Source organism: Leptosomus discolor, chromosome 2 (genome assembly GCF_034619465.1).
Source record: "Leptosomus discolor isolate bLepDis1 chromosome 2, bLepDis1.hap2, whole genome shotgun sequence".
NCBI lineage: Eukaryota > Metazoa > Chordata > Aves > Leptosomiformes > Leptosomidae > Leptosomus > Leptosomus discolor.
In genome coordinates, this window is record NC_141392.1 from 45,745,334 (window position 1) to 45,763,030 (window position 17,697).

The window sequence follows — 17,697 nt, forward strand, 5'->3', positions numbered from 1 at the left end:
GCCCCCTCCGAGGCCGGCGCTCCTCAAGGGCGTGGCGGCCCAGCGTCGCTCCGGCTGCCGCTCTGGCGACGGGGTGGGCGCGCATGAGGGCTCGGCGCGGCCGTGTGGTTGCAGGCGGCGTACGTGCCGCCGTGCGCAGGCGCAGTGGCGGTCTCGCCGGTGGCGGTGGCGGCGGTGGCGGCGGCGGCGGCGGCGGCGGCGGGCCGGGTGGGGGGCGGCGGCCATGGCGTTGTCGCTGGGCGAAGGCGGGGGGAGCCGGCTGCGGCGGCAGCTGGAGTCGGGGGGCTTCGCGGCGGGGGAGTACGTGAAGCAGCTGTCGCAGCAGTCGGACGGGGACCGGGACCGGGACCGGGACCGGGACCTGCAGGAGCACCGGCAGCGCATCCAGGCGCTGAGCGAGGAGACGGCCCAGAGCCTGAAGCGCAACGTCTTCCAGAACTACCGGCAGTTCATCGAGACGGCGCGGGAGATCGGCTACGTGTGACGCGCGGAAAAGACTTTGCAACCCGAAAGGTTAGAAAGTAGGTATGTTTATTGCGCGCAGATGCACGTGGCGGGGGATCGCTCCGCCACAAACGTGCCTCCCCACCGTGGTCGCTTGTCCAGTACTTATACAGTTAAAGCGGTCGCCTGTTTCAAAACGCCTAAACATATTCATGCCCTATCCCCGAAAAGGCATTTTTTTCCGGTCCCTTCATTTCCATAATCTCCGCCTCGGGCTCCTCCTCGGTGCGCTTGCGCAGTTCGTGGGCAGGGGACTTCAGGGATGAAGGCCGTAGGTCTTCCTCGCTGTTGTACTCCTCACCTCTCCCCTGGAATCTCTAATTTGTCTGAGCTTGCAGTGCCAGACTGGTTTCAGCCTCGTCTGTCCTTGTGAGCACATCTGGCTGTCTCCTTTTTGTTCTTGTTTAGAGATGGATGTTAGCGAGCCTTCCTTAGCCCTTGTCTCCTCCTGCCTTTGACGCCTTTGAGCCGTGAATTTTGTCCTTGATTCTGTCTTTTCTGTTTCCCTTATCAGCTTCTTTCTCAAGCAATTTGCAGGAGTTAGTGACTAATTGCTTCCTTGCATGCACGTTAGTTCTGGGGAGCAAATTTTAATAGTTTTCGCATTTTTCTGTGTAGCTCCCTATGAATATTTTTGATATATGTATATATTGGGTTATAAAACATGTTTTCTGTATGTCCCCCTATCAATTCCCCCCTTTTCTATTGAGTTAAGTAAATTCTTTTACTTGGCTATTCTGTCTGATTGGTATAAGGCTTTGTACATTGTAGTTATTCTTGTAATTGTACGCCAAACCCGCATATATAGGGTCGCTACTAGAAATAATAAAATAGCGGTAGCTATCAGCAACACTACTCTTGGATGCATTAGGATATTGAAAAATCCGGTGGCTGAAGGTGACCACCCGAAAAGCGTATCCCACCATTTGTGTTCTCCGTCCTTTTTTACCCTTTTCAAGACCCTACTTATCTCCTTTGCCTCATGATGAACAGTTATTAGAGTTTCCTGTGCATTATTCTTGGCTTCCTCTAATATCCGTATTAAGTCTGGGTGTTTCAACAATCTTTTTGTCCCTATAGGTGTGGGTTGTAGTTCAGAATCCGTGTATAGTTTGATCTCAGGATTTGGTGAGAAACCACAGGAGCCAAGTGGCTAAAGTCACATCCTGTGATGGTGGTAAAAGTACAAATAGAGAAATTCGAGTGATTCCTGGTGTCTGTTTCTACTCCTTCTACGGACACAAAACTACATGTTGTTCTTAAACAAGCACAACCTTTTCCTGCGTATACGACCACTGTTTTTGGACTGGCGTTTGGGCGAATTTCAAAGTGACGGACCTTTTGGTCGGTATCCAGGCAAATGTCTTGTGCGCTCGTGGTATTGCTCTCGCAGAGAAATCCCTGTTGCTCTCGTACAATACGGGATTCTAAATCAACTGTTTGCCATTTGTTCTCTACCTTTCGGGCCCATGTCCTGTGTTCAAAAGGATGAAGCAAAGTTTGACCATGATTTATTCCCAAGGCTATTATGGGATATATTAGAGTCACTGATGCCTTGTGGGTAGTTAACACGAGGGCAGGGACTGTGTGTGTGGTGGGGTTATAGGTAAAGTTTACCGTTTCCCACCAGGACTGGAGCTCTCTTGCCGTATCAGTGGCACTATCCCAAACTATTTTTCGTATTTCTGTGGGGAAGACCCCTTCCTCTCCTTCCCTTATAATAGAGATGCGGTTCTTGATTGCATCCACAGCTGGGCCTGGATACAGCTCAGGGCCAGTGAGATATTACTTTGGAGCCCTCTAATTGCATCTGTAGTGATATTATGATCCCTTATGTTTGCCCGTTCCCAGTCCGGTAAAACTTCCGACACCAACCATTGGGGAGCTCCTAGGGAGCTAATAGGGAGGATTGTAATGGCTGTTGTCGTTTGGACAGATCAGCGGTAGAGGCAGCTAATTTGTCAATGATCACTTCTGAACCTGTGGTATTTAGAACCCCGGGTCCTGTCCCTAACACCCCAGCTACATCCCGTGGTATTCGCCTTTGAAAAATATCCGTTCTCCTGCGTAGCCAAGTGGCCCACCCTTCATAGGAAGTCCATAAGAAAGGGGAACACAATGGTTGTCTTTCTGAAACACTAGTTTGCATCATCAGTTTCGCCCTCTCTAGAGACCACTCTGGGTTAAATAATACTTGTTGCTGACCTGTATTTCTGATGACATACGGACCAATCTCATAAATCTTAGATTCGAGTTTGGTTTGGGTTCGGACTGTTTGAGTGCTCGTATCAGCTGTATAGGTTGTGCAGGGCCCCACTGTCGTAGAAGGTACAGCATCTATCTTAAATTTAAAGGATAATCCTATTTCACCGCGTGCCCAGGCGCGTGTTACAAAGACAGGATGCGTTAGAGTAAAATTATGCCAACAATCCAAAATACTGCAAGGCTTTCTGTTTGTTGTGTTTGTTATTATACTGGATACAGATCTCTGGTTTGCCCTTTTGTAGGAGTTTCCGTGAATTACTCAGCATCCTACGCTTATGTTTTGACCCAGCATTCCCTGCAGTTGAGGCATCGTTCTCTGAAGGTCTGTGCTCCAATAATTTTCGGGGTACGCTTCATTTCTCTGCGTAACCACGGTGGCAAGGCTTAAGCTTTTTCTATCAGAGAGCGGTCCCATATCCCCAGTATATGCAGTGTGAGCTTGGGTGCGTGGCCATTCTGGGGTGTTACCGTTCGACCCCTGGGTTACTATAACTACCAATACAGTAATTTTCCTGACTAAATCTTGGCAGGCCGAGTTACTGAACGCTTCCGGCTGCAATATTCTCATTTCGCTCGGCGAAGCTTTAGTTTCAGTTCATCCTCACCCTGTGTTACTTTCCAAGGAGTTTTGGGAGCTTTCTTCACTCGGGAGTGGTGAATCCAGGTGCATTGTTCCCTGATCTTGGTTGCCGTGAAAGAGGTGAGAAGCACTTGGTATGGTCCTTTGCCACTGTGGCTCCAAAGTTTTCTCTGTAAGAGACTTAACATACCCACAGTCTCCAGGTTGCATGTTATGCACTGGCCCATCCAAACCCCTGCATCGGGTTCCAAACACCTGTTTTTCACTTTTACGAAGCTGTTTCCCTAATGCCACCATATAGGAAGTCATCGATTCTTCGCCAGTTTGTGAAGAGGTTCCCTTTTGTACCCCATAGGGTCGCCCGTATGGGATTTCAAATGGGCTTAGCCCTTCTTTAGCTCGGGGTCTAGTTCGTATCCATAGCATTGCTAGGGGTAGAGGTTGTGGCCAGGCCAAATTGGTTTCTTGTCCTAATTTAACCATCTGTTGTTTAATCAGGTGATTCATTTTCTCCACCTGGCCACTAGATTGTGGCCGGTATGGAGTGTGTAGTGGCCAATCTGTCCCTAGATGGTGGCTTATTTGTTGCACAACTTTGGAGATGAAGTGCGGCCCTGTATCTGAGGACATCACGGCTGGGACTCCAAACCTGGGTATGATTTCTTGTAGCAACACCTTGGTCACCTCTCGAGCTTTAGCTGTTCTGCATGGGAAGGCTTGTGGCCAGCCCGAAAAGGTATCAGTTAGCACAAGCAAGTATTTATACCCCCCCTTTTCTAGGAAGTTCCGAGAAATCAGTTTGCCAATGTTGTCCCGGACAATTCCCTTTCCCAGTTTGGCCCGTTTCTGGTTTTGGGACAATTTTTGGATTAGTCTGGAGGCAAAGGTCACGTTGCTGAGTCGCTTGTCTGACTGTCTGTGGTGTATAAATTTTGAGCTGTCACGGGTCTGATAAGGTATTTGTATAATGCCTCCGCCCCGCAGTGTCCCTTCTTGTGTTCCTTCCGGACCAATGGCCAAACCGTATAAGAGGGGGGGACTGTGAGTTTCCCGTGTGATGTTACAGCCCACCCGTCCTCATTGTATGTTCCTTCCAAATCTGTGATTAACTTTCGATCCTCCTTAGTGTATTCTGCCTTACCTTCTAGGGTTATCTGTCCATCTGGGGCTAGTGCTCCCTCTACCTTTACCGTTTCTTTAGCTGCCCGTTTTGCCTCTCTGTCCGCCAGTTTGTTTCCTCTTTCCAATTTGGTGCTCACTTTCTGGTGTGCCCTAATGTGCGTAATTGCCCCTTTTTCAGGAAGTTGGACTGCATTCCAAAGTCTTAAAATTTCCTTCGCGTGCTTGATAGTCTTTCTTTCCTTGGGAGTTCAACAGTCCTCGCTCCTTCCAAATTGCTCCGTGGGCATGTACCCCTCCAAAGGCGTATTTAGAATCAGTCCAAACATTCACAGCCTTTCCTTCGGCCCTCTGCAGGGCTCGAGTGAGGGCTATGATCTCGGCCTTTTGTGCTGAAGCGTCAGCCGGTAGTGGTCCAGATTCTATTACCTTTTCAGTAGCGGTGATGACGTACGCAGAACGTCGTTTTCTGCCCAGGATATAGCTGCTCCCGTCTGTGAACCAGTGCTCTACCCCATCCGTGGGGGTATCCTTTAGGTCAATGCGGCTAGAGTACGTGGCCTCAATCGTCTCGAGGCAGTCGTGGTCCACTGGTTCTCCAGTCTTCCCGCTAAGAAATGGAGCTGGGTTGACCACGTTAGCGGTCACAATCTCAACATCGTTCTGCTCGACCACGACAGCTTGATATTTCAGGAGTCTCTGTGGGGAGAGCCCATGTCCCCCTTTTACTTCAAGGACTGTAGACACCGTGTGAGATACTAAACCAGGCATTTTCTGACCCCGGGTAAACTTCCGAGCTTCCTGAACGTTCAGGATGACTGCTGCTACCGCCCTTAGGCAGCCAGGCCACCCTTTGGCCGCAGCATCCAGTTGTTTGGAGAAGTATGCCACAGCTCGTCTGTCTGGTCCCAGGTCTTGTGCCAGTACTCCTAATGGTATTCCCTGCTTTTCATGGGAAAATAGGAGCAATGGTCCCCTCGCATCAGGGAGTGCCAGTGCAGGTGCTGACATCAGGGCCTCCTTCAGCCGATGGAATGCCCGATCTGACTCAGCATCCCACTGGAGGTGACTTGAAGTGGATTTTATCAAGGAATACAGTGGTTTGACCAGCAGGCCATAGTCATGTATCCAGAGCCGGCAGCACCCCGTCGTTCCCAGGAAGGTCCGCAGTTCTTTTACAGTCTGTGGCCGAGGGGTCTGGCATATGGCTTCTTTCTGGGCTTGCCCCAAGGACCGTTGCCCTGCACTGATCTCACACCCTAAGTACGTAACCTGCTGCAAAGTCACTTGTGCCTTGTTTCGAGACACTCGGTACCCCTGAAGCCCAAGAAAGTTTAATAAACCTACAGTCCAGGTGACACAGGCTTCTCTGGTTTTAGTTGCAACGAGGATGTCATCCACGTATTGTGGTATTTTTCCTTCTTCCGCTGGTGGTTCCCATCATTCCAAATCTTTCGCTAGTAGGTTCCCGAAGATGGTAGGGCTGTTCTTGAAAGCTTGTGGCAACACCGTCCATGTGAGCTGGGTCTTCCGACCACTCTTAGGGTTTTCCCGCTCGAATGCAAAAATTTTCTGACTGGCTTCATGGAGAGGGAGGCAAAAGAAGGCATCTTTTACCTCTAAAACTGTAAACCAAATTACATCAGGAGTTAAGGTGATTAGCAAGGTATATGGATTGGCAACCACGGGGTAGAGATCCTCTGTTATTTTGTTAATGGCCCTCGGATCTTGGACTATTCGATAGGACCCATCTGGTTTTCGGGCCGGGAGAATGGGGGTATTGAACTCCGATTCGCATTCCCTCAATAAGCCCAGTTCTAAGCATCGCTCTCTTTTCGGGCGAATCCCTTCCCTGTCTTCTTTCTTTAGTGGGTATTGTTTGATTCTTACCCCTCTCTGTCCGTCCTTCAAATTTATTGGTTGGGCATTCTTGGCACGTCCTGGGGCATCAGTCGCCCAAACCCCGGGGCAGAGCTGATTGATGATCTCCTCGTGGATTTGTCCTTCTATGGGAATATTAACCAAAGGCAAGCTCCTTATTTGTACATATTGACCATCATTTACCTCCAGAGTAATCTCACCCTTTTTGAATTTTATCATGGCCTCCAGCTGTTCCAGTAGGTCCCTTCCCAACAGGGAATCTGGTGAATTTGGCATATACAAAAATTGATGGGTGCCTACCTGCTTGCCCAGTTTACATTTTAATGGTTCAAAAAAATAAGCTTTTTCGCTCTGGCCAGTCGCTCCTTTTGCCATGACATAGTCGTTTCCTAAAGGCATTAAAGCTTGATTCAAAACTGAGTATGTTGCCCCCGTATCAACTAGAAACTCCATTTTTTTTCTTGTTTTTCTCCTAATTTCATTGTAATCCATGGATCCTCTAGGCAGTCCTCCTTCCCATGTGCGATCGTTTTTCTTGGGTTATCGCGCCACCTAGTGTTCCCCTGACGCTGTCGCTCCGGACATTCCCTTTTCCAGTGAGCAGTCTTTCTACATATAACACGTTGATCCCTGCTCAGGGGCGCCGGTCGGCGTCCCGTCCTGGGTTTAGGTTTCCCTTCTCTCTCTTCTCTGACTCCTGCCACCAATTTGCCTAGACTCTGCTTATAATTGTCCTCTCTGTGGCTGAACACCCTCCAAGCTTCTTCCAATAACACTTCCAAGTTTTGAGTGCTCCTCACCTCTCCCCTGGAATCTCTAATTTGTCTGAGCTTGCAGTGCCAGTCTGGTTGCAGCCTGGTCTGTCCTTGTGAGCACATCTGGCTGTCTCCTTTTTGTTCTTCTTTAGAGATGGATGTTAGCGAACCTTCGTTAGCCCTTGTCTCCTCCTGCCTTTGACGCCTTTGAGCCATCAATTATGTCCTTGTTTCTGTCTTTTCTGTTTCCCTTATCAGCTTCTTTCTCAAGCAGTTTGCAGGGGTTAGTGACTAATTGCTTCCTTGCGTGCATGTTAGTTCTGGGGAGCTAGTTTTAATAGTTTTCGCTTTTTTCGGTGTAGCTCCCTATGAATATTTTTGAGAGATATATATATTCGTTTATAAGATATATTTTCTGTATGTCCCCGTATCACCGGGACCTGCAGGAGCACCGGCAGCGCATCCAGGCGCTGAGCGAGGAGACGGCCCAGAGCCTGAAGCGCAACGTCAACCAGAACTACCGGCAGTTCATCGAGACGGTGCGGGAGATCGGCTACCTGGAGAGCGAGATGTACCAGCTCAGCCACATCCTCACCGAGCAGAAGGGCATCATGGAGACCGTCACCCAGGCCCTGCTCCAGGCCGACCGCGACGACCCCGCCCTGGGCACACGCCGCGCTGCCGCCGCCGCCCCCTTCCTGCCGCTGTTGGCAAAGGAGGCCGCAGCCAGCGAGGAGAAGCGGCAGCGCACGCTCACCACCCTCCTGGAGAAGGTGGAGGGCTGCCGCGACCTCCTTCCTGAGAGCCCCGGCAAGTACCTGGTCTGCGACGGCGACCTGGTGGAGTACGATGCTGACCACATGGCGCAGATCCAGCGGGTGCATGCCTTCCTCATGAACGACTGCCTGCTCGTGGCCACTGCCCTGCGCAACCGCTGTGGTGCCTACCGCTACGATGCCCTCTACCCCCTGGATGGGCTGGCTGTGGTCAACGTCAAGGACAACCCGCCCATGAAGGACATGTTCAAGCTGCTCACGTTCCCCGAGAGCCGCGTTTTCCAGGCCGAGAACGCCAAGATCAAGAAGGAGTGGTTGGAGGTGCCGGAGGAGACCAAGCGCAACCGGGCCCTCAGCGAGAAGCGACGCCTGGAGCAGGAGGCCCTGCCCCGGCCTGCCCCGCCGCCCACCGAATCCACCAACCCCTTCGAGGAGGAGGAGGAAGAGCCCTCTGCTGGGGAGGAGGTGGTTGGCCTCTCACTTGAGTGGATCCAGGAGCTGCCCGAGGACCTGGATGTCTGCATCGCTCAGCGGGACTTTGAGGGGGCGGTGGACCTCTTGGATAAACTCAACGAGTACCTGGGGGACAAGCCTGTGAGCCAGCCCTGAAGGAGCTGCGGGCCAAGGTGGATGAGCGGGTCCGGCAGCTTACAGATGTGCTGGTGTTTGAGCTGTCTCCAGACCGCTCGCTGCGGGGAGGGCCGCGGGCCACCCGCCGAGCCGTGTCTCAGCTCATCCGCTTGGACCAGTCCACCAAGGCCTGTGAGCTCTTCCTGAAGAACCGGGCGGCCGCGGTGCAGACGGCCGGGCGGCCGCGGTGCAGACGGCCGTCCGACAGCTGCGCATCGAGGGTGCCACGCTGCTCTACATCCACAAGCTCTGCCACGTCTTCTTCACCAGCCTTCTGGAGACGGCGAGAGAGTTTGAGACGGACTTCGCTGGCAACAATGGCTGCTACTCGGCCTTCGTTGTCTGGGCCTGCTCTTCCATGAGGATGTTTGTAGACGCCTTCAGTAAGCAAGTGTTTGATAGTAAAGAGAGCGTGTCAACTGCGGCAGAGTGCGTCAAGGTAAGAGGGTCCAAAGAGGGTGGTGTGACGTGATAACCAAAACAAAGGCTGCATAGCTCGTAAATCCTCTTTTCTAGCCCTAGTTTAGTTGGCTTTTGAGTACAAGAACCAGGGGTAGCGATCGTGAAACTTCTCCCAACTGCTTACAAAATATTCCATCCACCTCTTCATCCTGGCTGGGTGGTCTGTAACAGATTCCCACCGCAATATCAGCCTTATGTGCCTGTCCTCTGGTCCTTACCCATAGTGACTCGACCCTGTCATCACTGACATTAACTTGTGTGCATGATGTTACAGAGGAATGCACATTATCACTTTTAAAACGTGTTATAAAGCAGACTATTTCTATTACCCATCTTCTTGCAAGATACTAAGGAATTTTTATTAGCCCGGAGAAAAATTCTGCTTCCCGCTCCTTCATCACAACTCATCAGACATTACAAAAACTTCCTAGATAACATTTCCATAAAGTAAAAAATAGTTGAAAATAAATTTTGACCTTCAAGATTTCTTGCCCAATAACCAGGTTCAAGACAACTTAAGAGCAACCTCTTACAATAATGAAATAGCTAAGTAACCCCCACCTAGTTTAACCTCTAGAAATGTTATCATCCGAATCAGTCTGAGCAATTCCAGTGGAACACTACAGCACGAGATGGCTTTCGCCTTTAGCTTGCAGAACCATGTGTTGACAAATAGCTTGCACACATTTGAACTCTCTCATACCTGATTTGTCTTGGAGATCAAGTATATTTGTTTCTCAGGTGTCCAGTCAGGCAACTTATTTTGCAGTTCAGTGAAGCATGTTTGTTCAACGTTCGTGACCAGTTTGTGGTGTTACAGACAGTATCTAAACTCACTCAGGACAAAGCCAACTGAGACAGAAGATGACATTTCTGACAAAATTTACCAGTATATTTTAAAACCATACTGGTAATCATTATTAGAACTGTGGGAAGGACACTGTATTCAAGAACAAAACCTTACACAAACAGCATTCACAGTAATATACCCCCAAAACCTGTTCATAATAGCCTGCCATAGGTAGCCACTGCAAAGCCTATCCACCCAGCTCTTTGTCACCCTTCTCTCTGTATCGAAAAGATCTTGGCATCATAATACTTCATTTTGAAAACACGCATCGGCAGAGGTGATCTTTTTCCACAGCCGCTCCAGAATTGCTCAAATGTTTTGAAAACAGATCTAATTTAGGACGTTTGAGTGTTTGAGACAGGTCAGTTCCCACATTTGTTTTCTATTTGTTGTTCAAATGAACACCACTGATGTGTAAAAAAAAATAAAAATAAAAATAAAAAAAAAAAAAAAAAATCCATTTAACAATACTCACAATCCTCCCTTCTTTTATCAGTTGCATTGGGAAAGAGAAACCAGGAAACTGATGAGAACAATAGTAAGGGAAATAGCTCTCAAAAAATGCTTCACGACACGAGAGACCATTCATGATCCGAATCTAGAGCCCATCTTAAAAACATACGGTAGCACAAATACTTCTGGGTAGTACTGTCCTTGTTAATGTCAGCTTTCACTGGGAACGCTGACAGATACTGCCCTTTTAAGAAGGAAGTATGGAAAATGAACAGGCCGAATTAAGTTTTGGAATCAGTATTTTTAAAATTTTCCACAGAAATGCAACAGAAGTGAAACTGTACTAAAAAATAGGATGGAGGAAGCGGAGGTTGACGCTGTCTGTGTTCACCAACACCTGTTTTTACATTTATTACATGAAATTTAAGAAGGAGAAGTGTCAATAGAGAAAAGATCTATTAAACCAGGCTGTTACTTGTTACATAAGTAAGCCCACTGGTGAGTAACACAAGATGGCCACAACTGCCATGTAAAACCCCGGCTTAAGGAACATTGAAAATGCAGTACCAGTTTATTCAGCATATGCAAGAACAATCCAGTTCCCGTTAAACACCTGTAGCATCAGCATTTAAAAAAATACACCAATGTTTAAAGAAAGTTAAGGTATCGCTCGTCAAATTCCATTGCACATCACTTTATTTCCCCATTTCAAAAGGGAGCAGCAAGTAATTAATTTACATAAATAAGGCAAACCTGCATCCAAGGGTAACACAGCCATTTAAAGTTGTAGAAACAATGCAGGAAACAGCAGAATTTATTTTTTCTTTTCTTTAAAGAAACGTATTTACAAGCAGGTTTTGCAAGGAAGGAATCAAGCTGCTGTTGAACCTGTTAAATACTTTCAGTGCGGCAAGAGAACTGTTAACATTTCAGAAAGTTTACTCAGAACACATCTGCTTCGCACTTACGACTTTTCACAGCACAACGGTTTCATTCCTCAACGGACTGGCTTGTTGGATCCCAATCGCCAAGCTGGCTGGCTTCCAGAAGCAGCAAAATGGACTGACAGCTAATGTCAATTTAATGCCATTTGGACTTGTAAAGGACTGGAAGTTTAACTGAAAGATCATGAAGGCTTTTATGACATGGCCGGGAACAGTCTGTACCAGTATTGCTAGCAGTACTCCTTGCAAGTTTTACTTGCTGGTGTCAGGATATGGCGGTCAGTTACTTATGCACGTTAATACCTATATCCTAAAAAACTAGTGAACTTTCAACATAGGGTTTGTGTAAAGCATCAGAAAGAGCGGGAGGAGAATCTAGCTGGGATCCTGACCAAAAGACACATGAGAGACTGAAGTTCATGAGCTTCCATTTGACTTGTAACAGTATGCCTCATTTTTAAAGCCCTTTTGAAAACAGGCCTCAAATGATTTTTTTTTTTTTTTAATGGAGCCCTTCGGGGTAGATGAGGAGAAGGCCTTACAAAGTATCCTGAGGTGAGAGGGTCCACCTGAGAGTGTAATTGTGCAAAATATTTACAATTCTAAACAATACCTGCTACAATTACATTGCCATAAACAGAAGGCTTCTTATTTGTTATAAGTGGTTAACTCTAAGAGGTGGCCACTTTAAGTGGCCAAAAACACTTTAAAAAAAAAGAAAAAATCCAAGTCAAAGGGGTCTTAAGAACAAAGATAAATTAGCAAGATAAAAAATGTTTCACTTGTAAAAGCTGCCTCAAAAATACGCAGTTCAGCACATAGCCACCTTCTCTTGTATTACCCAGCTTCTGCAGCAAGAACGTTGGCGCAAACATCCATCTTCTAAAACCTGAGTATTCAAGTCTTTGGAACACAAGTAGCAGCTCACTCCTTAGTCAGCGCTGATGTGCAGCTCCACCAAATTTGCTGTTGAGCCTGCTGCCCAGTAGTTTAAATTCCAGTTCAGAAAAGGCATGTAGGGAAGTAACCACAGCTAACCAAAACCTGAGCAAAGGAGTTTTCAAGTCATGTTTTCCGTCCTGGTGTATCTTTTTGAGACAACTGTCTGAACGGTTTTATGCGAGACAAAAATCGAGGTGTCTATTTATGTCAGGCTCCAAAACCTCGGCCTGGCAAACAGGACAGATGACTATTTCATCCTGCCTTACAGCAGTGCTGGAACTTGCAGAGGACGTGGCAGATTCGGCTTTGGTTTTCATAGCTGTGTTTATACAGGTACCCGCTTTTTTAATGAAATAGTTTTCAAAGGCAGTTTGGTCTTCCGTTTTTGGCCATTGCTGCAGAGTACTAGCACACTCAGAATCTTCTTCCTCAGGTGCAACCTGAGCTGCTGTTGTCTGCTCAAAAGGAACTTGTTTCGGTGGCCTGTCAGAAAACGGATTAACCCTATAGTCATGTGCAGAACCTTGGTTTCATTTTCCATCCGTAACACGAGCAATTTTAGCAGGCAATTCACTAACGTCCTCGTAAGCTTCTGTTTGAGCAACAGAGAGTTCAGGAAACTCACGCTTTGAAGCCAAGTTGATTTTGTCCCTGGCGTCATCAGTATGAAGTTGAAAGATGCCACTACGGGGCGATTTTTCGAATTTTATCTCGTTTTTAGGGACTGGTATTGTCCCGACTCCTGAACAATGTGGTGAATCGGCTGTTCCGGTGTTTCTAACACTGCTGCTGGAAGTCGTGCTTTTTTCCGAGAGTCCACTGTCTCCCCCTCCAAGCCGATAGCCCTTTCCACTAAAAGGCACCAGATCTTGCGTATCGTGCGTTTGCTTCTTGTCTGCAAAATAAGAAGACAATCCAATAAGAAAAGTTATTAAGTTTTGGTCGCGGTAGTGACCGACACCGACAAAAATATATGCAAGAAGGCAGCCTTTATTAAGTTACAAAAGCCATGATGGCCGAGCTGGCGCAGCAGAAAAACCCTACCCTTTTATCACCTTTCTTATCTGTCCAGCGGTTCCTGCACTAAGGCTGCTAAAATGATTCGCTCAATAGCTCTGTCCATTCACCTCTGTTCACATACTGATTGGCTGGTGCTCCTACTGGATTTCCCAGTTCATCTACTGTTCTCTTGCCAGATTTCTGCTCTGTGGTATTCACTTGTTTAGTCTCTTCTTGCTCAGTCTCTTATCACCTCCTCAAACCTGTTTACAACATTCTTCATCCACTTCTTTCATCTTCTGGCGGGTATACTGGGATGCTGTCGAGGCCAATTTCACCTTCCTCAGCCAGGCTATCCCCAACAAGTTTTTCATCTATAAATCACGGTTTTGCTCTTTTATGGGCTTCACCTTAAAAATCTGCCGCTTGGAAATAGCGCGGCAAACTAAACCTTTTGCGAACAATTAAGTTGAGAAGGAGCCTAGAAATGCACAAATAAAATAGGCGCTGTTCTTTGCTACATAACAGTAATACCTAAACAAAGCTTATGTAGCGGTTGATCTGTATTTGCTCAAGGAACTGTTTGGACAAAAACAGTTTGGAAAAGAAAAATAGAATTATTTTTCAATACCTTTGTAAGTTGCCGTGGAATTTGGAAGTTTTGCTGCTCGAGTTTTCCCCTTGGATTTCTTAGAGAAGTTCTCTGGCTCCTTCACTTTTGTGAATGTACCTCCACATGTCTGTTGATGCTCAGCCCACCAAGCATCTCGTGCAGAGGGCGCTCTATTCATTGAACGTTTCACATATCCAAAGTACGGTTTTCTATCTTGACAGGGGCCATTGCATCGCCACCAGTGCTGGCGGTAAAAGTCCACCTCCTTATGAAAAGAATGTCTGATCTAGGTTTTTAAAAAAAAAAAAAAAAAACACAAACAAAAAACCCAACAAAAACCAAAACCCAGCAGCAGTCATTCAGAAAGTTTCTAATTTTACGCCACTAGCTCTACAGTATTTTTTAAAAACTGTATTACTACTTCATTCCTTCCGTTACTGCGGTGATTTTTACATTACCAGTGAAAAGAGCTGATCCTGGGTAAAATTTGATCGACATTTACCTAGCATTAAAACAAAGCTTTAAAAAACCGGACAGGATGTGTAGGAAGAGGTCCTGGCTATCTTGTCTGAACTGCAGTACAGTCACTTGGAAAATCTATCTACAGTTTCACCCTAAATGACGTACTGTTTAGAATGCACTGTAAACAATACCAGTATGGCATTCTCCCTCCAGCTATTCTCTTAGTTGATCTTATCAGACACATTACTTTTAAAGATCATCCACCCATTAGCCTCTACCGATATCAATCTTAGCTAAAACAGACTGCTCTTCCCCAAATGCTTTTCTGAACACGAAGCTATTCTGTCCCTGGTATCGTTAAGCTGTTTCAAGTTTAAAACAAAACTTTTAACGAAAAATACTTACAGGGGGTATACTTGAAAATTATATGACTAACAACTCGCTGCATCTTCCTCAACCTGCTCCCACCGTCATCCCCAACAAAATAACTATGGAACTGGCATACACTTGGATGCCCAATTTGTATCGCTACCAACTGTGGAGTGTCTAACAAGAACAAGTGTACTACTCATAGCACACCAGGCGTACTAAAAAACCAAATCATCAAGAAACCTCTATTAAATCAGGTTAACTGGATTATGCTTACTGTGACATTGGCTCCACTCAAGTGATTAATGCGATGCATGTGTTTGCGGAACTCTGGTCCGTGAGGTTCACGATCTTTGTTATTATTAGTAACAAAAAGCAGGGCGTGGATCATTTCATGCAACAGTGTCTGAAATGATGAAAACCATTAGCTATTTACTGAAAAGGAGCACATATCATTTCAAAATTAGGCTGGAAGCATTTCACTCCTCTGCATTTATCTTGGTACCGATCTAGCTTTCATGCATTCACATTCAGTCTGGGTCATAAAAGCATAATATACTTATTCTACCTGCCAAATCAAATTACCTCTATTCCCATACCACCAAAACATGCTGGAGAATATTACTACAGGAAGTGACATTCCCAAAAAGAGGAGAGAATCTTAAGTCAGATCTTGAAAGAAGGCATCCCCTCCCCAACCCAAGAAAAGAGAGACTTGTGGGAAAGCTGAAACTCTACAGCATTTCTGTTCATGAAGGAAATTCAAATGCTGAGCCAATTCAAAGCAGCAGCCCTGACAGAGGCGCAAATTTATGTTTACAGTCATATCCTATATCCTTATTTTCTGCTGTTGGCCTTTTGACCTAAAAGATGAAACTACAGCCGTTTTCTGATCTTGCTTCCAGTGCCTGTTTGGTTTTAATATTAAAGGAGAGTTTAGGAGTAAAAGAGTTGGGTGTTTTTTTTCCTTTATAAAGTCAGGACAATAAACAAGTGACTTCAGATTCCTACTCAGAGTTGCCCATTTAGAAACATGAAACTGAAAGATTACCATGATATTGCAACACAAACGTGTCAAGAAAGCCACCACTATTTTACGACCTATAAGCCACTGTATATAAGAATGCCATGTGACATGTAAAATGTTGGTATGGAGCGGGGGGAGGCACCGTACGTTTTATCTGCATATTCATGAGCAATCTTGAGATACCTCAACAAGATCCCTCCTTGGTCTTAACTTCAGGAGCGGCTCACTTAGACGAATGGAACACGTTCCACTTTTTTGGTCACAGTGACACACTCCCACAGAGCTGAAAGAGACACAGAAGACAACATGAAAAGCTACTTGTTTCTGTAGCACGTGAAGGACATTGAGAATTGGAGTTAAAATGCCTTTCCCTTCCAACACATGCTAGGTAACTCAGAACGTGAAAAAGCACTTTTAGCAATACTCAACGTCATAAAGCAAAAAAAAAAAAAAGCAGCCCCCAAGCTCCTTAGAATAACTCTATTAGATCTCTTGCAATCACTTAATTCAAAGCTGGCAATCCTGAAAGAAAAAGGAAAAAAAATCACAATGGACTGCTCCAAGCTAACCTGTTCAGGAGGCAGAGGACTGTTTCCATTAGAACTCCTGATGGAGTGAAATACATAAGAGAGAGGCTGGAGATTCACAGCAGCCAGCACCAACTGAACTGCTGGTTGCCACAGTTTCGCCCCCTCGCCCTCTCCCACCTTTTGAGGTGTTACTGAACCTTCACACACGACCACTTCTGCATGCTAATCCAGCAGAACGCACCTCATTTATTATTTTTTGTCGTCCCCGAGCTAGTCCTCTACCAGTTCAGTATCCGAGTATTTCAAAGTGTCCAAAGAGTGCTACAACCAGCAGAGGACGAGAGGGGGCAGGACTCCAGCAGCCAGCAACGGCATCAGCTGACCTGCTGCAGAACTGCCGCCAAGCTTTTTTTAAATTTCAGATTTCTCGCTTATTCCCTTTCCTAGTCTGTTCTAAGCCTTGTTAATACACTCCTATCATTTCACACCTGCCTTTCTGCCATGCTGTAAAGCTATCATAAAATCTGAGAACAAGAAAAATGACAGCAACACAAGAACGTTCTTTCAAGTTTGAACATACACAGAGTAGGACCAAGTCATTCATTCCCCTTGAAGTCCCCTCCAGTTTTGCCCGCAGCAGGGGAAGAGCCGTTTCTAGCCGCCAAGGGCGAGAAATGCAGGACAAAACAGGCAACGCCAGTGACCAAGTCACGTCCTGGGGTCCAAACTACGTTAGAAAAGCAGGACGTTGAGCAGCTGGAGGAGAAGCTGCGGCACTCGGACATCGTGCCTAGGAAGCCGCAGTTCGGAACAGCTCAGTGACAAGTGACAGCTCCCCCTCCCCGAAACCCACCGCGCTACCACGAGAGGAGCTGCTGCTTACCTGACCGGTCACAGCCTCTGCCGACAGCCCCGGCACGGCACCGGCACACGCCGCCGGGGCCCTTCAGAGGCACGGCAGCTTCTGAAACCCCGGGCCGGCAACACCGCTCGCTTCCCCCTCCGCCTTCCCGCTCCCGGCGGGCCCGCCCCTCGCCCCTGCTCCCCGCCGGCGCCCCCCCGAGAGCCCCGGCCCCCTTCGCCCCAATCCGACCCGACCAGAGGTCTTACACGGTCATGCGCGGGCTCCACGACACCTCCACGCCCCCCAGCAGCCCCCAGAAGAACGCATCGTTGAACTCCACGAAGAGGCTGTGCACGTCGGGGATGGGGTCCAGCAGCTCCCACGCCTCGTCCACCACCGAGAGCGGGCGGGGCTGCGAGGAGCCCCACGAGGCCACAGGGCGCTCCGCTACCGCTGCTGTGCCGGGGCTGGCCTCCGCCTCCTCCGGCTCGCCCACCACTACTTCCCACTGCTCCTCGATCCACAGCTCCACCTCGAAGTCATCTGCGCCTTCCTCCATCCCGCACAACGCCAGCGAGCGGCCGCCCAACCGCCCCGCCGGCTCCGGCACCCCTGAGCACAGCCGCGCTACGACGCAAACAACGCCACGCCCCCTGCGCGTGCAGCCCCCAACGGACTCCCCTCGGACGCGT

The 17,697-nt window shown here is 47.7% G+C and overlaps 2 protein-coding genes and 1 pseudogene across 2 annotated transcripts; 1 reads left to right on the plus strand and 2 right to left on the minus strand.

Annotated features, from left to right (window-relative positions):
- The first annotated feature begins 223 nt into the window (after positions 1 to 223).
- Positions 224 to 11,716, plus strand: LOC147415981 (exocyst complex component 8-like). Its single transcript, XM_086461003.1, is given in 5 exon segments — positions 224 to 335; positions 7,537 to 8,484; positions 8,487 to 8,662; positions 8,665 to 8,949; positions 11,112 to 11,716. Coding segments are annotated over 5 exon segments (1,758 nt in total). The 3' UTR covers positions 11,349 to 11,716.
- On the minus strand, positions 439 to 2,653 carry LOC147415982 (uncharacterized). The gene is given in 5 exon segments (XM_086461838.1): positions 439 to 474; positions 1,322 to 1,605; positions 1,608 to 2,229; positions 2,232 to 2,402; positions 2,405 to 2,653. Coding segments are annotated over 5 exon segments (1,362 nt in total).
- A 410-nt stretch (positions 11,717 to 12,126) lies between the features above and the next one.
- On the minus strand, positions 12,127 to 17,564 carry LOC147415983 (DNA-dependent metalloprotease SPRTN-like; annotated as a pseudogene).
- Positions 17,565 to 17,697: the final 133 nt, after the last annotated feature.